Here is a 25,133-nt window from a genome sequence, read left to right as displayed (position 1 = left end):
AAGCTCTCACACAGCACCATATACTGAAAAATGAAAACTTTACAGGCCCCAGAAAATGGTGACATAAGAGACATTCACTAGTTATAGCTTAGGTTAAAAACTAGACGCTGATGGCGCAGCTGCTGCAAAAACGATAGGGCCGCCAGTGAAGAATCTTCAGAAAAAAGACTGCTTGCTCTATCGGGAGCAGTTGTGCCTATGAAATCCTCGGCAGTTCCACCTTTGGAAAGAAGACATCATGTGCATACACCCTCTTAGGACTAGTTCACACGCTGCTTATTTCCTTGCAGGTTTGAAGCGGTTTCATTTCTGCAGCAGGTCCTGAATGTGTGCATGTACCCTTAATCGTGTTTTCAAGTGTTTTTACTTTGCTGAACGCGGCCCCTTTTGCTTTATCCGTCACAAGCTGAAGTATCAGAAGGAGCTTGTTTCTCCTGGAGAATATTAAACCACTGTAGCGCTATTCATCAAGTGGCAAAACATCAAAATATACCGAACCCCGGCTCCTCCATTCAAAGCACCTACAAGGGGATCGGTTACAGCAAAGACCTATTAAAAGTGACGCACCATCCTCCCCTTACCCATCGGTAACATGTGCGCAGGGGCAAAGGTCTGGAAGACTGGATTCGAAAGGATACGAGCACCACTACTTGAAAATCTGCACACTAACACTGCAGATCTCGGAGCTGGTGTGCAGATATCAATTCATAATACAGGATCATACAACCCTAAAATCAAAACTCTAGAAATATATATTATCTACTCCAATGGTAAGTCCACTGTGTCCTGTTCCCGCATTAATCCGGAGGAGGATCATTCCATCGTCGGCACCAAGTTCAATGTTTTACGATTTCAGACTGGATTTCGGGTACTAAGAAGAATAAAGCTTGAGCGAAGCAAAAAAAAAAAAAAAAAAAAAAAAGACAAATTGTTAACATTGATTTTATTAAAAATGTACAATATGTTCAGAAAGGAAATCAATGGAATCATCTGCTATGGAAAAAAAACAAAACACCAGACATTTAATGTGTCCTGGAAATGGGTATATATTCTCAGGAGTGGTTGGGGGGGCCGGAGAGTCTACCACTACTGATCATAAGCTATGGCAATATCCAAGCAATGCGTCAGAATGACCCTTTACAAAACACATTGAAAACGGGTCTTCTAGAAGGGTGGTCCGCTACAAGCAGGCGCTCAGAATACATAGTATAGGAGAGACATAGCGGTGGTCTTTTGGAGGTTTCCACTATATAACAACCCTCCACTGTAGTGATCCATATGCTGAGCGCATATAATAAATCCCACACACATTCAGTGTACACATGGGCGGCATCATACAGATAAATAGGGCCGAGCCAACGTCTACAGACTTCACCATAGAGCCATGAGGAGGCACTTCTCTTCTCCTACATGCCGCCTGCTTGGTTACCAGACAGAAGTCAGGGGGCCCTTATTTTTTAAAGCACTACACACCAGACATTAAATGGGTATTTCCATCTTAGCCAGTGATGAAGTGATGGTATAAGGGGTTAGTCCCTCTAAGAAAACTTTCTTTCATAGGTGGCAGTAGCGATAAAAAAACAAAACACAGTATTACTTTTGGTTCCCGGAGCCACCCCAGCTCTCTGCTGCTGCCTGGCTCTGTTTGTCTGCAGCAATGATGTCACATCGAGAACACTGCTGACAATCTTTGGACTCAGCAGTTCTGCCCAAGTAGGGTGACTGATTGGCTGCAGCACTACTGACTTGCTGACATCACTGCAGCCAAACAACAGAGACCCAGGGCAGCGGCACAAACACAGCACTTAACCCGAGGACTGTAAGAAATACTTGGTTTGTTTGTAAGCAGCCCCTTTAATGCTGGGTGTCTGACCTATGAGACATCTATGGAGGCTAAGAATGAAAGAACCATGGATTCTGGCATATGGGACAACCAAGGAACCAGAGAATGAAGGGACCATTGCTTCACAAATACGAGATATCCATGGAACAGGAGAATGAAGGAACCATGGTTTCTGGCATATGAGACATCCACGAAACCGGAGAATGAAGGAACCGTGGTTTCTGGCATATGAGACATCTATGGAACCAGAGAATGAAGGGACCACGGCTTCTGGCAATTGAGACCTCCATGGAACCGTAGAATGAAGGGACCACGGCTTCTGGCAATTGAGACCTCCACGGAACCGTAGAATGAAGGGACCACGGCTTCTGGCAATTGAGACCTCCACGGAACCGTAGAATGAAGGGACCACGGCTTCTGGCAATTGAGACCTCCACGGAACCGTAGAATGAAGGGACCACGGCTGTATCCCCTTCACAGTTTTCTGTCTATGTTGGTGGGGTTCCTAGTCGCCTGCCACAGCGCACTCTTTATCAGCTTCTAGCAGTTTGTCGTGTTATGGAAGACAAAAGACATGTATTCCCGGCCTGGCTGGAGAAACGGGTCACCACAGTCCTGCTGCATGGAAAAGTGTTTCCACTGCATCAGTTCAGACATGGAAATATTCTTCTCTGTCTTCTGGCCGAGGTGACAGCTTCTGGCTTTGAAATTATTTTCTTTACCATCGTCTGAAATGAAAAGCAATAAATGAAGAGATGATAAAAATCTAAAGTGAGGATAAGAAAACAAGGTACTGGTAAAACAAGTGAGCGCGGCATCTTGTGAGCTCTGTCAATGAGCATCAGTCCCAGGGGAGGAAGATCTAAAGGGAATGAATAGTCAGTAGTCTATAAGTGCACGACCATACATCACGTCCCGGTAATATTGGCATCACCTGGCAGGCGCTTGCTTTGTGTGCAGTCACATCCCAGCAGGTCGTGGGTTACACAGTCCGAGTCTTCATGCAGGGTGAACAGATCTCGGAGTTCATCCAGAGAAAAGCGAATATGTTCCGATTTCTTGACCAAATCAACCACTGCCCCAGAGAGACCTTGCTTACTGATCTGCCTCTGATAGATCTTCTCCTCTAGAGTTCCTGCAATCAGAATAGATGTGACACATAAAGGACCACATGGACATCTGTGTACTTAACAATGACTCACAAAGGCATCGTGTCTGCACATAAGAATAACACCAGTTCTGGTCATTTCTGTATCCTGCATTATCACCAATTATTCATCAGCAATTTCTGTGCCTAATTTTCAGTTCTCTCTGAGCTGGTGGAAGGAGATTGGCTCCTTAATGTCTCCAACACAGATGGATTTCTGGTTTTCTTTCTCTGTAGCGTGCAGGCACAATCAGCAGAAACGAGGAGGACATTATACGCGATACTGAGCTATGTGGCTGTGAATCCAGCACTGGTGTGAAATAGGTTTTTGCCAGCTGCTGCAGCTCGATTTGCCAGTGTCTGCCTGGTTTCTCACTGTGCTGAGTGCTCCTCACTCCTCCCCTCTCCGCGGAGTTTAATAAAAGCTATAATCTGATCTTTCACTAAGCTCAAATTCCATCTTGCTTTGACTGGTTTTCCAGAGTGGATGATGAGTTCAGGAGACAGAGAGAAGAGGCTCATAAGTGGAGAAAGCAGCAGCTTTCTTGAGATATATCGCAAAGTTTCTTATATTCTCTTATGCAAATATTTTAGGCAAAGTTTATTGAAATGACAATGGCCATTCAAGATTCTAATTGTATGACAACAATCGGAGATCTGTAAAAACTATGGAATAAAATTGACAAGTAGAAATAGAGCATGGAAAACGGTAAAGCAAGCATCAGACAAGGCACAAGAAGTGTCTAATCACATAATAAATCTGAATCAAGTTGTTCTTCAGCTTTTAGCTGGATATATAAGCCCCAAAGTGATGGGGGAGGGAAATTAGATTGTGAGCTCTATTGGGGACGGGCCGATGTGTAGGGCGAGTTCTGTGGAATATGCTGGAGCTACAGAACAGCGGACAAATCTTGGAAGTTTAGTGATGTTATTGAACTTCCAACCCTAGTCCTCACCTGGAACCGAGCGATTTAGATTAGATAACAGCAATAAACCGGAGTGATCTTCAGGGGTCATCAATCAACAGATTTTTTTTTTTTTTTTTTAAAGGTATCAGGAAGGGATATACACATTTCTTGAAATCATTGAAGACATTCACATAGGGCAAATATTTTTTGAATGATTTGGGGAAATACACTCCACATGTGACCAAGATGATCAGGGGTGCCCCCTATGTGACCAGATTACCAGGGCAGCCCCCTATGTAACCAGAGTACCAGGGCTGCCCTCCTATGTGACCAGATTACCAGGGCTGCCCCCTATGTGACCAGAGTACCAGGGCTGCCCTCCTATGTGACCAGATTACCAGGGCTACCCTCCTATGTGACCAGATTACCAGGGCTACCCTCCTATGTGACCAGATTACCAGGGCTACGCTCCTATGTGACCAGGTTACCAGGGCTACCCTCCTATGTGACCAGGTTACCAGGGCTACCCTCCTATGTGACCAGATTACCAGAGCTGCTCCCTATGTGACAGATTACCAGGGCTGCCCTCCTATGTGACCAGATTACCAGGGCTGCCCTCCTATGTGACCAGATTACCAGGGCTGCCCTCCTATGTGACCAGATTACCAGGGCTGCCCTCCTATGTGACCAGATTACCAGGGCTGCCCTCCTATGTGACCAGATTACCAGGGCTACCCTCCTATGTGACCAGATTACCAGGGCTACCCTCCTATGTGACCAGGTTACCAGGGCTACCCTCCTATGTGACCAGGTTACCAGGGCTACCCTCCTATGTGACCAGATTACCAGAGCTGCTCCCTATGTGACAGATTACCAGGGCTGCCCTCCTATGTGACCAGATTACCAGGGCTGCCCTCCTATGTGACCAGATTACCAGGGCTGCCCTCCTATGTGACCAGATTACCAGAGCTGCTCCCTATGTGACCAGATTACCAGGGCTGCCCTCCTATGTGACCAGATTACCAGGGCAGCCCCCTATGTAACCAAAGTAACAGGGCTCCCCACCTATGTGACCAGAGTACCAGGGCTGCCCACCTATATGACAAGATTACCAGGGCTGCCCCCTATGTGAGCAGAGTATCAGGGCAGCCCCTGTGTCACCTTACATATCAGTCGTGAAGAGTGATCCGGCCACATTTGGATACAGTATTACATGTGTGGACTCTGCTGTAGGTGTATAATCAAGAGCAGAGCAAACACGTTTGGCCACACATATATGTACATTTGTACCTGTGGTCAAGAGCCTATATATATGGACCGTGCGCTGCTGACCATCCCGCCATACACGAGCCATTGCCTGGAACAGAAAAGACAAAATTTCCACATTTTTTTACAATCCGATTTATAAAACACTAACACTAATGTCACTGACTGACTTTCTGCCAACCTGGCGTCTCCAGGAGAACAACCGCTCTTCCTTTAGGATAAGACTCGGTCGGACATTGGCCCCGATTAATCACTGTCTTTGTGCCTTCATTTTAAGACATTTTTATCTTGGTGCCAGTTTCATTCTGGCCACTTTACTATAGTCTTTTTCAGCCCTTGTCATTTTTTAGGTTTGTTTTCCCAACGTTTTTGGCAAATTCCACATTTGAGACTTTTCGAAAAAAAAAGGAATTACCCAAAAACGCAACTGATGAATCAGGGCCATTGACTTCTAATGTGGCTACCTCCAATGGGTGGCGCTAAAGAGCATCCTTCTATCACTTGGAGGAGTAGCCAGTGCCCTCTGGACATTGAATCCTGGCGTCATCTGCCAGCTGGAGATAGAGAACAGCGTATACTTTTTGCCTGCAGAGTTTCTTTAAGTGTCGCTAAGCTTTCATTCCCGCAATATTTGGCGACTCTTGGATCATTTAGATTACTGGCGGTTTTTTTCATTGTGTTTTTATCACGTTTTTGTCTTTTTTTTTGCTGTAAATCCCACTCACATGGAGATTTTAAAAACATGCAGCATCAAAAACTCATTATGGGCACAAAACCTAAGGGAAATTGTTGCGTGCACAGATATAGACAAGCAATATGAGTGAGGACAGGATGGCGGACAGTGTGCGCACAACCCAGTCCAGAAGGAAAGGAGAACAGCGACTCCTGGTGGTAGAAGTCGGTATAACTCCACAATTATACAGGACGCTTCACCTACAGATACAGACAGGATTTGCCATTTCAGGATTCATGGATGTCACATACAGTGCTGCACCCCGTGATCCAGTTTCTGGTAGAATTTGCCATTCAGGGAACTTGTAAAGCAGGAAAGTGTAAGATCACAGGATGCAGCAGAGTCTTTGGTGCCTTCACATAGAAAGCAGTGGGGGCTGAATAAACTTGAGACCACGTTCCCCGGAGTTTTATGGGGCGAAAATCTGCTGGGTTTAACAGTTAAAGCAAAGAGGATGCGATTCCCTGAAAGCTCACGGCCACAGTGTGTTCAAAGTTGCCGGTAACTCTGCTTTTTGGTGCATTTTATTCCTCTATCGGTTTCTATGGGAAGCCTGGAAGAATGCATGTAAAAAAACAAAAACAAAAAAAACGTAATTGCATTTATAAGTCTACGAGGATGTTGTGTTTGGGTCCGGAGACCTGCGGAAAGTTTCTACATCGTGTCCACGCTCGTTGGCCTAAAAGTCCAAAGGGATAATACAGAGTTAAAAAATAAAGAGCTGGATGATATCAATTGTCCAAACCTGTATATCATTGGCCGGATTCCAGTCGATGTCGTATAGGATTAAATGGCTGCCTCCGATCAGGTTCAGCCCCACGCCGCCCGCTTTGGAGCTAAGTAGGAAGATGAAGTCTGGCGAATACTTGCTGTTAAAGGCGTCCACTATTTGCTGTCTGTGTGTGACCGGCGTCTGTCCGTCCAGTCTGGTGCACTTGTATCCATGATGCTGACACATATCTTGTAATATATTTAAGGTCTGAGTATAATTGGAGACCAGGACAACTCTGCAAATACAAGAGACCACAGATTAATCTGATGTAATCCAGCCATAACGTAGAGGCTCTGTGCTGCCTCCTGATCCATCCGATCCATCACCCCACATGTCCAAACCCTCACCACCTTCGCCTTAAAAACATTTCCCAGATCCAGTGTTTGGTTCAATATGCCCTCATCATCTCCCATGTAGACTACTACAACATCCCTCTCCGTGGCCTACCGTGTTTTACTGACACTTTGCTCCAGTCTCCCGTCTGCCAATCACCTCAATCGGCCATGTAATTAATCCAGAAATGCTGGCAGTTATACTCAGGACTGTCCACGACCAGCTCTGCCAAATACCTCTGCCTTAAACTCCTGGTATGTTCCCAGACATAATGTCCGGTTCTCACAAGACTTCCTTCTTTCTATCCTCTTGTCTTCCAAACCCACCTGTACATCCCCCATACTCTGGATCTCACTACCCCATCTGATGAGACGCACATCAATTTACTTCCGTATTATGCAACTCAAAACTCCAACTCAAAAATATTTCCAGAATCTGTCCCTTCCTCAGTCCTCAATCTATTAAAACTCTTGTACATGCCCTCATCATCTCCAGCCTTGACTACTGCAACACTCTCCTCTGTGGCCTCCCTGCTAACTCTCTTGCACCACTCCAGTCTGTCCTCAACTCTGCTGCCCAACTAATCCACCTCTCTCCTCCCCTGTCTCTCCCCTCTGCAAATCCCTCCATTGGCTCCCAATTCCCCAACGAATCCAGTTCACACTGTTAACACTGACCTAGAAAGCCATCCACAACCTTTCCCCTCCCTATATCTCTGAACTAATCTCACAATATCTTCCCTCACGTAATCTTCGATCCTCCCAAGACCTCCTACTCTCCTCCACAATTATTCGTTCCTCACACAACCGCCTCCAAGATTTCTCCCGAATATCCCCTATCCTCTTGAACTCCATGCCTCGACACGTCCGATTATCCACCACCCTCGGATCCTTCAAACGGAACCTGAATACCCATCTGTTCAGGAAAGCTTACAGCCTGCAATAACCATTCTGCCGCATCACCACCCCCGACCTTCTGTCTCTTCCCCACTATCCCGTAGAATGTAAGTCCGCAAGGACAGGGTCCTCTCCCCTCTGCACCAGTCTGTCATTGTAAATTTGTTTACCGTTAACGATATCTATAACTTTGTATGTAACCCCCCCTTCTCATGTACAGCACCATGGAATTAATGGTGCTATATTTAAAATAAATAATAATAATATGCAAAGAAAACTTGATAAGAGAGGACAATTAAAGGAATTTGATATAGTGCTGGAAGATGCGGCCCTAGGTCAGAATAGTGGAGAAGACCCTGGTGGACCTACCTAGGCTTGCACAAGATCGATCTTCCTACAGATCGTTCATCCATCAAGTCGCCATGGCACGAGATCGAGCTGAAAACCTGGCAGCGTCTACCAGGAGCACTGAGATGGCTGGTAAGTGGACCATTGATGGGGCCCCAGATGCCTTGAAATCACATTGCCACCTCCGCCATTGTGTTGCGGATGGGAGCCCCCTTTGTCTTACCATTTAGATGCAGCAGTCACTATCAGCCGTAGCATCTAATGGGTTATACCGCAGGGCCTGAAGCTCACACCAATCACCACTGTTTCATCAGGAGTCCGACTATTTGATTAAAACCAGCTCCTGTCACTGATCTCATGGGTACAGGCACAGCATCCATGAAAATATATTATATATATATATACACACACACACACACACATATACACTGTATATGTGTGTGTATTTTCGCATTTTTTAAGGGGACACAGAAGTGTCCTTAAAGGGAATCGGTCACCTAATTTTTGCAGCATAAAGTAGTGACATAGAACCGGATTCCAGCAATGTGTCACTTACAGGGCTGCTTGCTGCAGTTTTGATAAAATCATTTTTTTCTGCTGCAGATCTAGCAGTTCTCTGAATGCTGTGCTCTGTACATCCCCGCCCACTGACTGGCTCCTTTCTGCCTATGCACTTTGTGAAGCTACCAATCTGTGATAGTGGCAGGGCTGGACAGAGACCATGAATATGGAGAACTACATGGCAGTAGGTTTACTAGTCCTCTAGTGATAATCTCCTGCTGATAAATCTGTGATTTTTTTCAAAACTACACTAAGCAGCCCAGAAAGGGATGCATTGCTTGGATCAGCGTCTCTGGCTCTACATTATGGTGCTCTGAGATTAGGTGGCACACATTCCCTCTGATACAGTGGGGTTCTCATTACCAAACTGCTAACAAACAGCATGGCGCTCACCTCTCCGAGGGACTCTGCTCTCTTATGGCATATAATAATTTTACTAAAACCTGCAGCTTTCCAGATTCAGACTCCAAATCTGTGCTAATGCTATAATCCTGGGGAAAGAGTTCAGCTAAAGTCTCGTAGAAGCTCTGCTCTTCACCGCCCACACTGCAGCTTTTCTGCTGAAAGAAGAATGAAACGACAGATATTAGAAATGATGCATAAATATCTAAGCTCTATAAATCCTGAATAACTCACGCTGACCTGGATGGTTTTATAGAGCAGACTTGGGTGGTTGCAGAGTTTCTTCAGTGCCCCGATACACACGAGGTGAGGACTACCCTCTCCTGAGCCCTGCAAACAACGCCTAACAAGACAGGAGCTCAGGAGCTTTTTGTAAAGATCCAGCTGGAACATATGGGGTTTGCAGAAAACAATACTTTCAATCTTCGGAGGAAGAAATTTATTAATGACCTCCTGGGTTCTTCGGAGAACGAACAGACCCGTTAAACGTCCAAGTTCTGTGGCTCTTTCATCTCCCAATTTCTTTTCTTCCTAAGAGGAAAAATTATTAAAGAAAATACAGTGTTAATCCATTTGAAAAAAAAACAAACAAATCCTTTACCCGAACTTTAAGAGGAGTTTTCTGCTACGTACAAGCACTTTTTGTTAGAAGGTCCACCAACAATATAGGAAGAGAGCTCTCTAGGAGGTGACATATGACATCACCTATCGTGAATAGTGGATTCTGAGTTATCTACTATACATAAAGGTGTGACCTGTCATTATAAATGGTACTTCACACCAAGCGAGATCGCTAACGAGATCACTGATGCGTCACCGATTTTGTGATCTCGCTGTTTATCAGGGTATCGCCAGGTATTGCTGATCGTGCAGGAATGTCCTGGGCCATTTTTTGATCGTCGGTCTCCCGCTGGCCAGCAGGCATCGCTGCGTGTGGCAGCTGGAGACCAACGATCAGCGAGCTCCCAGCGCCATACAGCAGATGCTGGTGTCCGGGGTAAATAGCAGGTAACTAAGCGCGCGCGTCCCTTAGTTAGCCACTGTGTACCCTGGATACCAGCATGCTCATGCTGGGAGCTGGTATCCAAGGTAAACAGTTGGTAACTAAGCGCCGCACGCTTAGTTACCCGCTATTTACCCTAGCTACAAGCGTCCTCGCTGGTCCTGATCGCTGGTGAGTTTGTCTGTTTGAGAACTCACCAGCAATCATGTAGCAACGCACCAGCGATCCTGACCAGGTCGTACCGTTGTCGGGTTCGCTGGTGCGTCGTTTAGTGTAACGGGACCCTAATCCTGTCTGTTATGGTAATGAGACTGCTGAAAAGTAATCTGTACAGAACAGGAAGTGAGAGTCTAGTATTAGGCCCAGTGGCCAGTGTGAAAATTGCAAGATTTTTGTTATTTATTACTGATAGTGATATGGAAAAGTTAGAGAGGAGTGAATAAATTCACAGGACCGTGGCCCAGTGGCCTGATCAGTATGCTGGATGGGAGCCCTGCAAATCGCCTCCGACAGAGGTCTGTATCTTACATGGGAATGGGACGGATGTACAAGATTGGACACAGACTATGGACAAAAATAGTACTGTATTTGGGGGTAAAGCAGACATTTTCCCCAATCCAAGAAAGATAATATGGACTAAACCTTCTAACAATAATGAACGGCATCTAGACGAGTTGTCCTTTGCTATATGTGATATGGAGGGTTATATGCCGTTATGAGAAGCCAAGATCAGACTCTACGCACTTTATCTGCTGAAGGCTCCCGGGATCTAATTATTGGTTCTTCGTATATTTTTCTGTAAGTGGATAGAGAGCCGAGAATTCCTGGATTTACGAAGTCAATCAATGCATAAAACTCCTGGAGGTCGTTCTGGACCGGAGTGCCTGCGAGAAAGCAAAGAGCATTACAAATCTGTAAACCTATTTATATTCGGCACTGGAAATGATAAATCCTTAAAGAAAAATATAAAGATGAGGCGTCTTTCCCCGTTAAGTCTTTAAAAATGCAATTCAGACATTGAGAAAAAAAAAAAAGGGTAACAAGTAATATGGCCAAAACAACTGCTACTACGAAGGTGTAGGGCTGAATGTGATGCCTATGCCATGTAAATGTACTGGCCCACAGAACCATAGAAAGGCAACACATAAAGCAAACACAAATATATATTTGCTTGCTATCAAGAAATAGTATAGCAAATAAAGTAAAGCCAAGGGATGTAAGGCAATAATCGATTGCACAAACATGTGTGGGGACACAAAATAAGCCTGCCAGAAAAGCTGAAAACAGAGAAAAAAAGGCAGCTTGCACCCCTTCAAGTAGACAAAGAAGAGTTAACACAGTAATACAGCCATAAAGTTAGCTAGGGACCTACTGCACGTTTCACTTGAAAAGCTCCATCTGGGAGTCTGCCTTTTCTATAGGCTATTTCTATCTTGATGTTTTAGTTTCTTTTTAACAGATTCGAACAACCAATTTGCTATCAATAAAATGTCGTCGATTATTTAACATTTATCTATACGTTTAAAGGAGTTAGGGATAGTAACTTTTTTCTTTTTGGGGGGGTGTAATCAGTGGGTTTTATTATCCTATGCTGACTTGTGTTTTCAGATCAAAGGAATATCCTACCAGCATAATGAAGGAAAGCTTCTCCCAAATGTCCCCTGTATAGTAGCTCCCCCGTATGATCCAAAACGTAGAGCCAATAACATAAGCAGGAGCTCTAGATCTCGTGGATCCAGTCCAACAGGTGATTATTGTACGACGACGACACACAAATGTCCACGTGGAATGTCAAAAAGCGGACAGCGAGACATTAGGAAATTGCTAATAATGCCCTTTCCTAGTAAATATATATAAAAAAAAAAATCTACCAGACAGGATGATCCTTCTGCCGCAGGACAAGCTGCTGAGCGCTGAAGTCGTCTTTATAGAGCTGTTCTTTAGACGATGGCCTTCATCACAGATGATGAGGTCGAAGCTCAGGTTCTGTAATTGTTCCAGAGAGCGTAATAACATCTCGTAGCTGATGATGAGCACCGGATACAAAGGAGACCCAAGGAACTCCTCCACTTTGTGATCCTAGGGAGAAGGATACACAGTGTATCACTGCACAAAGGAGAAAGGGCTTCTGATTTTTCGCTAATCCTCAAGAGCAAAGCTAAAAATAAAGGGCAACGTCTTAGGCTAGGTTCACATTGCGTTAGGGGCATCCGTTTATCGGATCCATTAAACGGATGCGCTAACGCTGATGTCATTTTTGACATCTTTTTTACCCCTAGCGCTAACGTATCCGCTAACGCATGGTAGCATTTTGTTACCATGCGTTAGCAATACAGGTCTATGCACAGCGAACGCGTCCGCTCGCTGTGCGTTAGACCTAACGCACCCGAAAACGCGATAGACCGAAGTTCTCGGGTGCGTCACAAAGTAACGCATCATCGCATCGTTAGGATGCATTACTATAATGGCGGACAATGGGTGCGTTAACGCATCCGTTACATAGCGCTAGTGCCGCTTAGTAACCGATGAGTTAAACACATGACAACAACGCAGTGGGAACCCAGCCTTAGGGTGCTACTGCCTGAGCGACTGCACAGAACGAAGTATGGTTTCCACAGAAAGCCCTGGAGCCTGACTCATCATCTGCAAGATTTTTAAGTCAATTTTTGTTTATGAAAAGCATCATGGACTGTAAAAGTCGGCTTGTTTATAAAGTATGGTACGGGTAGTACCTGATCCACTGCAAACACTCTCATTCTCTCTATTCCCAACCACTTCTGAAATTCTTTCCTCCAGTTCTTCACCAGGCTCCCTGGGGTAACAATCAGAGCCTTCTTCAGGACTGGTTTTCCTCCATAGGGACCTTGACGTAGAAGAGTCCAGATCAAGCAGATACACTGAAGGGTTTTTCCTAAGCCCATCTCATCAGCGAGGATGGCTCCAAATTGGCCACTGACTCTAAATAAAAAAAAAAAGTGTGATTACTAAAGGGTTGTCCAATTTTGAGAATATTAAAATTATATACTCTTGTTGGGATCTCTTACTTACAAGGGTTGTCTATGCTTGGAGTTCAAGACTGCAGTCACCCTATGTGACTGCAGACTTGTGAATTTTCACAGCCTGCACTGTCAGGATTCTCTGATGCCGGCTCCTAGCGCATGACTGCAAGTGTCACGATCCATGTTTGGATATGTGGCAGCTCTGGCTCCTCTCAGTTTAAAAAACGTTTTTCCTTTCAGGCCATTGGGGGTTAATGAAGTTTTTTTTCCCCCCGCTGGTGTATTTGCAGTGCTGCTGGGTTTGCTGATGTTTGGTGACCACTCCCACATCCTTTAAAAGGTCACCTGATGCATCAGCTGACTGTTGGTGATACAGGTCCTTTCTGGAGACCAACCTAGCAGGAGCAGCTCTCTGGTGTCTACCACGTTTGGTGTTCAGAGTCCTGTTGCTTTGCCATCTGCGGTGTGGAGGTTTGCAGCGCTGCATATAAGCCAAGTGCTGTATTTTTGTTACCTAGTCCCTTCTGGGTCTGTTCCCCTCCCCCTGTGTTTCTTATCAGTAGTGGCTAGGCTAGCGTCCAGTGAATTAGCGAGGGCAATTTAAGGTGACAGTTTAGGGACGAGGTATCCCGCCGTCGGCAGGGGGAAGGACCTGCATAGGGTGTTAGGTGAGATCAGGGACAGGCTCAGGTTGGAGCTCAGGAGGTGACCATCTCTGATTCCCTAATGTCAGGCCCTCCCTCTCCCCTATTCCCTCGGCGTTGTGTTGCTGTGTTCTTTGGTGACCAACCAATCGTTGGTTCGTGTCACACTGGGCCAGTCACCCGTGACGGCAAGTATGCGATCATGTGCAGACTAGACGTGCGCATGTCTAGTCGGAATGTGGTCTGAAGTATGCAAATTGCATACTCGCGGTCACATGACTGTCAGTTTCCAGCGCTGACGATTCCTAACAGCGCGCACATTGAAAATTCACAAGTCTGCAGTCACACAGTCCCAAGACTGCACACGAGTCCCAAACCTGGACAACCCCTTTATGTAGACACAGGGGTCCTCTGGTCAGTATCATCTTGGCACCATAATAGAGGTTGTTTCCCACTCTCTGGAGGACCTATCATTTCATGCATTACACACAACCCACTGAATTCAATGAATTCAAATTACAGCTGTCCGCAGAGGATCCCAGCAGAGAGACAATTAGTGACCATTTTACAAAAGGCTAAGGAAGGCAAACGATGCAAAATCTTTACTGAAACCCAATTACAAAAATGATATTTAGCCCCAGTTACCATAAATGCATTTAAGTTAGGAACAAAAATATCCTCTAAGATGGACAACCCCTTAAAAATGGTAATATTACTGCAGAAAATCCCCCCTTAGCGAAAAAATAAAAATAACTAGACCCAATTTGTGATCCACTAGGGTGACTGAAGCAGAATTGTGCAAAAACTTTAGCGACATTTCAAAAAAAAACTAAAAAAAAAAAAACCCTCAAAAGATGAATTGTCCAAAAATATCTGGATAACGAAAACTGAACTCACATGGTCAAAGCAAACCTACAAAATGACAAGGGCTGAACAAAATAAAAAAGGTCCAAAAGCCATAATGAATTTGGCGCAAAAATGCCTAATGCCTAAAAACAAAACGTTTACTTAAAAAAAAAGCCTGAAAAGAATAATGAATAGCGCAACATCATTCATATTTGTAGAATATGTGCTTGTAATCAAAGATTATAGGGTTACTCCCAAAGTCACCACCTAACGATAAAATCCTGATCGATGGGGGGTCCAACCCACTGGGATCCCCCAACCCAGCAATCTCAACAGGGCTCTACAGGCACATCCATAATGGAGCAGAGGTGAGAATGCTCGACCTGCCCGCCATCCACTGTCTACAGAGCCACCGGTATTTTGATTGACAGCGGATCGTCCTTAGGGTACAGTCAGACGACCATATAGATCGGAGCGAGATTGGACCACAATCTCCCGACCAGAGTGGGACAGTCCCCTTATTATAATAAACTTTCTTTCCTACCTCATGCCCATTACACACTCATAAAGAAACAGAATCCCTTCCTTCTGATGGGGTCGTAGATGGACTGCCAGGTATGGATCCACTACCACGTCTACAACAGTACAGCCGGGCTTATTGAACACTTGCTGGTGATATTTCGATGGTCTTGGCATTACTATGGAGTCTTAAAAAAAAAAACACAAAAAAAAACAAGATAGTGACAATGTACTCAGAGGAAGAAGAAAAAATGTTGAAAACAGAATTCAGCTTTGTGTATGTTCACATGTGGTGGAAAGGCCACAATGGCAATACCCAAGGTCAAAGCGGTGGCAAATCCGAAGGCAAAATCTGCAGGATCTGGAGTGAAATCTGCTGCAGAGATTTTTTTCTTTAGTTTTATGTACAATTTGAGGACTATCTCAGATGTACATCTCTGACCCTCCATTATGCTGCTCTCGGATTACATAGCAAAAAAACTGCTGACAGATTCCCTTTAGATGCATGTATTTTTGGTGGCTTAATATAATTTTTCTAATTGGGTTTCATTAAAAAAAAAAAAAATTGCATGTTTGCCTTCTACAGCCTCTGTGCTGCGCTCTCTATTGATAGCTGCAGAATGAGTTAACTGAGAATTTGTCAGTGAGCTCATGGTCATCGTTCAATAGCAGAGTTTCTTGCTTCTTTGACCAGATCAAAGCTGAATGCGGCAGGAAATAAAGAGCCTGTAAGAGCCAAATTGTGCAACATTTTTAATGAAACCCAATTGGAAAAAAATACTTTTAACCCTAAATACATGGATTTATGTAATAAAAAAAAAAATATCCCCACAGAACAACTGCAAATAGGAGGTTTTAGAAAGGAGTACTTGGTGTGCTGGGGTCGTGGCGAGGTTTGCAGTATTGGAGGTCTCTGGAGGTGTTGGTCTCCTTGCTTCTGTCTTTCACTGGGTTGGTGAAGGGTTTTATTGGGACGTGATCTGAAGGAGTCTGTGTGGACGCCATTACTGCTGAGTGAAAGCACCTGCCGCTGGTGAAATCTTCTGCCGAGATCGTACCCATCACCTCAATCTCCTTTCCACCAATCATCAATGTGTGGCCTTCATCCAAGCTTTCCAGGTCCTTCAGCTTGTATCCCGACCCTGTGAAGAAGAAACCCACACACATGTAGGGATACAACACAGGTGACGGCGCGCTTTCTAGACCAGAGTGTCTCCATCATCAACCTACAAGTCTGCAGTGGGAGATTATTTATCCAACAAGTCCATGGTTCTTCCGCCACAATCACAGTCAATCACCTACTTATGGCTACGCCAAACTAGGTTTGGCCAGCATTAAAGGGGACCTCCTCTCTTATAATGTGATGGCTTATTGATGCACCGGATTAACGCTGTGCACGGGAAACTTAGAAGGGAAAGCAGCACTTCAACTTTGTCCCTTTCAATCTAAGGACGAGTAGGAGTCCAAGATGACTGTTCATAGAGTAAGGGCATGTCCAAGCAATATACCATCACCTTATGAGACAGGAATTACCCTTAAGGCTGTGTGCCCACGTAGCGATTTTTAAGCGTTTTTTACCGCGATTTTCTGCGCGAAAACGTTTAAAAATCGTGTACAGAACGCCCCCCATGCATTCCTATGGTATTCCGCACATGCTGTGCTTTTTTCCGCGGCGGAATCGCATCGCGGAAAAAAATCGCAGCATGCTCATTCTTTTGTGCGGAATCGCAAAGAATTGCCGCGATTCCGCACCCATAGGAATGCATGAGAATCGCTTACTTCCCGCATGTGGCTATGCCCACCATGCAGGAAGTTAAGCGTCTCATGTGCGGTTGGTACCCACGGTGTGGAGGAGAGGAGACTGTCCTCCAGGCCCTGGGTACCATACCCCTGTAAAAAAAAAGAATAAAAAATAAAAAAATCGGTGTATATTTACCTTCCGGCGTCCCGTGCTGCATTCCCGGCCTAAGCGTTCCCAGTAATGCCTTGCGGCACGGTCCAGTGATGACGTGGTCTCGCGAGATCGCTATGGTAACGCGAGACTACGTCATCACAGGTCTCGCAAGGCATTACTGGGAACGCTGAGGCATGGGATGGCAGCGCGGGACGTCGGAAGGTAAATATACCCCGATTTTTTTATTTTTTTTAGAATTTTAACATTCTTTTACTATTGAGGCCGCATAGGCGGCCTCAATAGTAAAAACCTGGTCACACTTGTCAAACACTATGTTTGACGAAGGTGACCAACCTGTCAATCACTTTCCAAGCGATGCTTCAAATCGCTTGGAAAGTGCTTGAATATCGCACGTGAAAATCACGGCAAAATCGCAATCATAATCGCGGTGAAATCGCGCGGAAAAAAAACGCGCGATTTCTGGGAAGGAGTCCGGTTTTTGGTGTGCGTTTTAACACGCACCGTGGGCACATAGCCTTAAAGAGAACTTGGATTTTACTGCCCCATCAGAGAAACAAAGTAGAGGCAGAAACTCTGATCCGATGATGGATCATTTGCTGTAGTTTTCTTTAAAACACTATTGTATCCGCTAGCACTCTGCTAGACTTCTCAGTGCCATTGTATTCTTACAATTGCTCATTTTTCCTTTCTACCCAGATCTTTTCTCTGCTCTATGTAGAAACAAGAAGTCTCTTTTCCCTGCATTAATCATCTCCCTTTTCTTCTCCTGACCCAGCTGCTCCCTCTTCCCCTTGCCAGGGACTTTTGCAGTGACTCATGCAGAGAAAATTGACCTCCTGTTTCTACATAGAGCTTAGAAGGATTCAGCTAGTCAGTTTTTAATCAATTGATGTCATAGACCTAATGGGAAGGAGGAGAATTATCTGGGTAGAAAGGCAAAATTAGCAATAGTAAGTACACAGTGCTACGTAATATGATCTCAATATATTAAGAAGATGAAAACTTGGGATGGGAGAAGTGCTTCTATAATGAAGGCGAAGGACGGTGACACAATAATTTGATTTTTATTTCTCTTTTTCTTCATTCATTTTGCATTTTGGCAAAAATAAAATATTAAACCATTCTATTTTTTAAAACATTCTTATTTAGCAGCATTTTTCCACCCCAATCACCTTACAGGGTATCTCAGAAATGGAGATACTTACTGTATGTTCTTTTAAACAATTTTTCTTACTGTGTCCAGATCTGGGCGCCACATTAAAAAAACACATTGAAAATCTGTAAGTACAGAGAAGAGCTACCAGAATGGTGAGCGAACTGCAAAGTATGTCCTACCAGGAACAGATAAAGGATCTGGGAATGTTTAGCTTATAAAAAAGAAGACTATGAGGAGACTTAATAGCTGTCTACAAATATCTGAAGGGCTGTCACCGTGTAGAGCGATCATCCTTATTCTCATTTTCACATGGAAACATGAGAAGCAATGGAATGAAACTGAATGGAGGAGACACAGATTAGAAATAGGGATTTTTGTGTACTCACCGTAAAATCCTTTTCTCCGAGCCAATCATTGGGTGACACAGAGACAGTGGGTGTTATGCTGATGGCCACTAGTAGGACACTTAGTAAACCAGAAAAAAGTTAACTCCTCCCCTGCAGTATATACCCTCTCGCTGGCTGAGATTTCTCCAGTTCGGTGAAAAAGTAGTAGGAGCATAAACAGTCAACAATAACCATAACCAAGTCAAAGCCTAAGACTGCTACAGTGAGCCAATAGGCTAAACAGGTTGGGTGCTGTGTCTCCCAATGATTGGCTCGGAGAAAAGGATTTTACGGTGAGTACACAAAAATCCCTATTTCTAATACGCCTCATTGGGGGACACAGAGACAGTGGGACGTCCTAAAGCAGTCCCTGGGTGGGGAGCATACATCTGCTATTACCCCATGTACCACTGAGTCAACACTGAGGTACTGCCGATTGCAGGCTGCGTCTGCAGAGAGCTGCATCCGCAGAGGCCTGAGAATGAAGTAGGCAATGTTTGCAAAGGTATGCATGCTGGATCAAGTCTCAGCCTTGCGGACAGGCCTGAGAATGAATTTGGTAATATTTTATAAAAAGTATGCAGACTGGACCAAGTCGCCACCTTGCAGACCTGTTTTGCTGAGGCCTGGTGCCGAATGGCCGAAAAGGCGCCCACTGACCAGGTAGAGTGTGCCTTAATCCCTGCTGGGACAGGCGCGTTTCTGACACGGTAGGATTCCTGAATCACCAAGCGAATCCACCTGGCTAGCGTTGCTTTTGACACGGCTAGACCATTCCTATGCCCCTCTGGAAGCATGAACAGGGCATCTGACTTGTGGAAGGGAGCCGTCCAAGAGATGTACCGTCTCAGCGCCCTAACCACATCCAGGGTGTGGAGGGCCTTCTCAATGCGATGGACTGGCACCAGAAAAAAGGAAGGCAAAACAATTTTCTCGTTGAGATGGAAAGAGGAGACAACCTTCGGCAGGAAGGACGGGGACGTCCTGAGAACTACCTTTTCCTGATGAAAATTCAGGAACGGAGAACGGCAGGACACTGACAAGGCCGAAATTTGGCCCTTGAACGAGCTAACCGCGAGGCCTGATTTTAATCCAGATTGAAGGAATTCCAATATGGCCGGAATGGAAAAACACCAGAGGTGATCGACCATGATCCTTGCACCACGAAAAGAAGGTTTTCCAGGTGTGGTGATAGATGCACATGGACACAGGCTTCCTAGCACTAATCATGGTGGAAATCACGTCGTGAGAGAACCCAGCCTGTGCTAAAATCCAGGATTCAACAGCCACGTCGTCAAAGAGAGGGCCCCGGAGTTCTGGTGGTAAATCAGGTCCTGTGAGTGTAGATCCATGCGATCTGGAAGTCGCCAGGGGACGTCGGCGACTAGTTGTCTTAGTTTTGCATACCATGCTCGGCGCGGCCAATCTGGCGCGACTAGGATTACTGGTACTCCCCTCCGCTCTGATCTTTTTGATGACCCTCGGTAGCAAGGGAAGATGTACGGGAGCCGAAACCGGTGCCATGGCAGAACTAGGGTGTCTGCTCCGATGGCGTATGGATCGCGCAGTCGGGCAATGAATCGAGGAACCTTGTTGTTTAGTCTTGAGGCCATGAGATCCACATCCAGAGTCCCCCAACGATGACAAATCTGCTGAAAGACTTCCGGATGAAGAGACCACTTCCCCGAGGCAATGCCTTGGCAACTGAGAAAATCTACCCAATTTTCTACGCTCGGCCCAATGGAGGATGTGACTCACTTCGTGCACAGCCAACCTGCTCTGGGTACCTCCCTGGCGGTTGATATACGCTACAGCCGTGGCATTGTCGGATTGGATCCTGATTGGGTGACCTGCAAGGAGATGGTGGAAACTCCGTAGAGCTAATCTGATCGCTCGTATCTCCAAAATGTTGATGGGGAGACATGACTCTCGGGTTGACCAATGACCCTGTGCCGTGTGGCGACAAAAGACTGCACCCCAGCCGAGGAGATTTGCGTCGGTGGTTACTACCAACCATCTTACTGGGAGAAAAGACCTCCCTTGATTCAGGGAGGACCTCAGTGTCCACCACCTGAGGGCTTGCCTGACCCACAGGGACAGAGGGATTCGACGGTCCAGGGAGAACGGGTTCTTGTCTCAAGCTAACAGCAACGCGTGTTGTAAGGGACGGAGGTGGAACTGTGCAAATGGAACTGATTCCATCGCTGCCACCATCTTTCCGAGAACTCTCACGCTGAAACGAATGGAGTGAGAAACCAGTCTGGAAAGAGTCCACGCTGCCTGTTTTAAGGCTTGGGTCTCTCCTGGAGGGAAAATGACCAACCCGCGGGAAGTGTCCAAGATCATTCCTAAAAGGGAAATCTGCTGAGCCGGTTTTGGGAAAGACTTTTCGAAGTTTATCTTCCACCCCAGGCGAGAAAGTGTATTGACTGTTATCCATGGATTCCTCGCAGGCTGGAAGGGACGGACCCTTGATGAGCAGGTCGTCCAGATACGGTAACGACACCACTCCCCAAGAGTGGAGAATGGCCATGACAGCCGCCATGACCTTGGTAAAGACCCTGGGGGCGGTGGCGAGTCCGAAGGGCAAGGCAACGAACTGGAAGTGTTCCTCGTGAATTGCAAAACGCAGGAACTGCTGATGGGATGGGCAGATCGGAATGTGAAGGTAAGCGTCCTTGATGTTGATGGATGCTAGGAACGCTCCTTTTTCCATGGAAGCGACAGCTGATCGGAGAGATTCCATTCGGAATTGCCGTACCTTGACAAACTGATTTAATAGTTTGAGATTCAGAATGGGTCGCATCATCCCGTCCTTTTTTGGAACCACAAAAAGGTTTGAATAAAATCCCCTGAACCTTTCGTGATGAGGGACCGGAATGATGACTCTGTCCCTTAGCAGAGCAGCCCGAAGGAAGGCTCTTGTCTTTTTCTTGGGGGGAGAGGAAAGGAAAAACAGAGTTGGAGGGGGAAAAGAAAATTCTATCTTGTATCCGGAGGACACCAGCTCCCTGACCCACTTGTCGTCATTGGGTAGATCTATGAGATCTGGCTCCCCTAGATCCAGAAGCCCTAGGCCTGGGTTTCCAAGAGCGGTTAGGTCTGTATGAGACCTGGGAGCCTCTGTCTCCGCACAGGGACCGACCTGATCCGGAAGAGAAGGTAGAGCAGGACCAACCGGAATTGTTGCGAGATAGAAAACGCGTCGGCTGTTGGTTGCGAAATGGCCGAACAGCCCCTTTTGTTGAGGAAGGAATTTTCTTTTTCCCCCGGTAGTATCAGAAAAGAGCTGGTCCAGTTTGTCTCCAAAAAGACGACCCCGTTTGAAAGGGGAGAGAAGTCAACGATCTTTTAGGTGTGGCATCCGCCCGCCAGCCGCGGAGCCATAGGGCTCTTCTAATGGAGATCGCATTAGCGGCAGTTTGAGCCGCGCAATTGGCGGCATCAAAAGAAGCGTCTACTACAAAGTCCGCTGAGTGAATTATCTGCCTGGCGACAGTGGTTGCCTCCGGAGGAAGATTGGTGCCCTGGAAGAAAGTAATCAAGACTTCTGCCCAAGCGGCCATTGCCTTAGTGACCGAAATTGACGCGAAAGATGGAAAAAAACACTGCTCCTGAAGCTTCAAAAAAACTGAATGGGCAAGGTAGTCAATTTGACGATCGGAAGTGTTTCAGACTGAGGAAACCTCAAAAACAGATAGGAGCGTTTTAGAAGCAAGACGCGATACAGGAGGGTCCACCGGAGGGGACTGTAACCAATCATACATTAGGTCTGGATGAAAAGGGAATTTAGCCTGAGTAGACTTTTGCCCTGTGAACTGCTTATGTGGCCGATCCCTATGTTTCTGGACGGCTGGTAAATAACCTGCGCACACGCTAGGTTTTCATAAATGAGATAGGATGTGCTGGAGCGGGAACATTTTCCTCATTCAACTTCAGAATCCTGTTGACTGATTCTATAAGAGAATCAAGCGACTCTTGATCACTTGGGGGATTCTGAGGGGCTGACGTGTCAGATTCGAATTCAGAGTTGTGCTCGCTGTGAACCTCAGGAGAGGGCGAGCGAGAGACAGGAGTTGCCGATGCTGAGGCGCGACCGTGACAAGGGGACGCGTTATGGGTCCGCTTTCTAGAGACCTGACCATCCCTTGGACGACTATGGCCCCTGCTGATGAACGGTTCCCGGCCGACGCCAGAGCCCTCCTCGGGAGGTAAGAACGCTTTCTGACTTAGAGTCCTCCCGGAGGGAGAATATAGCCTGGGTCAGAGACTCCACCGACTGTGACAGGGACGCAGCCCACTCAGGGGTACTAACGCAGGTGGCCAGTCAGCAGCAGCGGGCGTTGGGGCACAGTCCGTGCATAACGGATTAGTCTGTGCACTGGGTAAGGCAGACTTGCAAGTAGTACACACGGTAAAAAACGCAGAGTGCTTCTTAGCAGCCCGTTTAGCCTTATTAGATTGAGGCATAGCGCTCCTGAAAGGGTTAACGGCAGCTGAAGACATAGCCCCTGAGATTAGAATTGTGCGTCTCGTAAGTAATGAGAGGCGCCAAGAGGAGGGGGCGGCGACGTTAGCGCGGGTGGCGCTATTCAAATTGCGGCCTAGTAGGCCGGAAAAAACGGGGACTACATTTTTGGCCTACTCACGGTAGGCGCTGGGGACGGCGCTAGTGGGCGGTGCCATTCAAATTGCGGCCTAGCAGGCCGGAAAAGCCGGGGACTAAATTTTTGGCCTACCCGAGAGCGGGGGGAGCAGCGATGGGGCACCGGTGCACCGCCGCTGACGTAAAGCCAGCGCTTCTCCAGGGGGCAGGACACAACCCCATACCTCCATTCCTGTGCTGAGGCAGGTCGTCGCTGTCCAGGGTCTTCCAGCTGTCTCTCATCCTCCGGGCGATGTAGCAGAGCTGGAGAAGGTCTTAAAGAGGTATCGCTCAATCAATCCACCCTGTGGTAGGGGGATGGAGAGCTCTGGGGCTGATTGAGGGCATCTGAAAAAGCGCTGCTCAAGTCCTTCTCCATGCACTCTTGTGCTTCGTCTGTTGCGCTTGCCCTCGTATCCGTGGAGTACCGACCGTAAGGGAACCATCGTCAGAGGAATCAGCCCCATTCGTCTCAGGAAAGTGTACGGGGAGGTATACGCCGCGTGCTTGCCTGCTGTTGGTTCGGGAGAGAGCGGGCCGTAGAAAGGAACCGTCGCCCCCTTCACTCCGTTAATTAAAAAATAAAAATTTACAGAAAATTCAAAAATAAAAAAAAAACGGTGGGGTCTGAAACCAGACCCAAGTGCCTCCTACAGACACTAAGCAAAGAACTCAGCCAGCGAGAGGGTGTATACTGCAGGGGAGGAGCTAACTTTTTTTTGGTTTACTTAGTGTCCTCCTAGAGGCCAGCAGCATAACACCCACTGTCTGTGTCCCCCAATGAGGCATAGGAGAAAAAATATTTGACATTGAGAGTCATCAATAAGTGGAACAGGCTGCTATGAGAGGTGGTGCGCTCTCCTTCAATGGAAGTCTTCAAACAGAGGCTGGACAGACATCTGTGTGAGATGGTTTAGTGAATCCTGCATTAAGCAGGGGTTGGACACAATGACCCCGGCCGGAGGTCCCTTCCAACTCTAACATTCTATGATTCTACTTTAAAAAATGAGAAAAATATATGTAAGAAAATCAAAAGTCGCACTACCTTTTCCAATATCTTTGCCCTCCATGTCCTTTAATGTCACCGATCTCCCTCTAGTAATGAGAACTGCATCTCCCTCCCATTTCTTGTGCTTTTTCTTGGACGCTTTGCACCAGACCACACTGAAGTACTTAGCCGGGCAGCTCGGCTCTTCCTCCTCACTTCTATGGTCTGTAACCGGATTTGTCACTCGGAGAGGAGCTGTAAAACCTAAGAAAATAATAGGCTCCGTAGTTATCAACTGAGAACGGTCAGTATAAGGACAGATTTACACAGGCAATGTTACAGCACAGAATATCAATGGCTCTTGTCCAATTACGACGAGACTCACGTATCGCAGATGCTCAATCACCAGGGTGGATGAAAAATGAGGGAAAAAATGCAACATCGCTCTATCCCACCCAGCCCCCGATTAATTTTTGAAGATGTCCTCCCCGTTTCCTGCATTAGCTCAAGCTTTAGCCCTTTGGGTCCATCTAAAGTGCTGTTTTCCACGCTCTTCAGCTCCTTGATTGGGTAAGTCATGATTTTGCCAAAGATTGACTATGTCATTAAAGTGGATTAAAGGGCTATATCCTATCGGCATTTAGGGCCAAGACCCTTGGCGAATAATGATACCAATGCAAATGTTCTGTCCCCGTACAGCATCATGTTACCTGTAGCACAACAACCGTGTTATCGGCAGCACATCGTATGGTGTAACGAAGATTTATATGTCAGCATAAACAATCCCATCTCCCATTTTGCCATCCAATCTTTTTGGTAAGAT

General features: G+C 46.2%; 1 protein-coding gene across 2 annotated transcripts; it reads right to left on the bottom strand.

Moving 5' to 3' along the window:
- Positions 1-928: 928 nt before the first annotated feature.
- Positions 929-24,531, bottom strand: RAD54B (RAD54 homolog B). Of its 2 annotated transcripts, none has more exons than XM_073550390.1 (12): positions 24,368-24,531; positions 16,090-16,362; positions 15,246-15,408; positions 12,945-13,170; positions 12,084-12,291; positions 10,957-11,096; positions 9,450-9,740; positions 9,201-9,367; positions 6,643-6,904; positions 5,189-5,255; positions 2,778-2,978; positions 929-2,571 (listed from the first exon to the last, which is right to left on the bottom strand). In XM_073550390.1, the coding sequence occupies exons 1-12, from the start codon at positions 24,390-24,392 to the stop codon at positions 2,384-2,386; spliced, it is 2,211 nt and encodes a 736-aa protein (XP_073406491.1). In that variant the 5' UTR covers positions 24,393-24,531; the 3' UTR covers positions 929-2,383. The 2 variants fall into 2 exon arrangements, with proteins under 2 accessions (XP_073406491.1, XP_073406492.1); XM_073550391.1 differs by having other exon boundaries at positions 9,201-9,364.
- Positions 24,532-25,133: the final 602 nt, after the last annotated feature.

This window comes from Dendrobates tinctorius, unplaced genomic scaffold, assembly GCF_039654945.1.
Source record: "Dendrobates tinctorius isolate UK_male_01 unplaced genomic scaffold, ASM3965494v1 ptg000165l, whole genome shotgun sequence".
NCBI lineage: Eukaryota > Metazoa > Chordata > Amphibia > Anura > Dendrobatidae > Dendrobates > Dendrobates tinctorius.
This window is presented reverse-complemented; position numbering and strand designations above follow the sequence as displayed.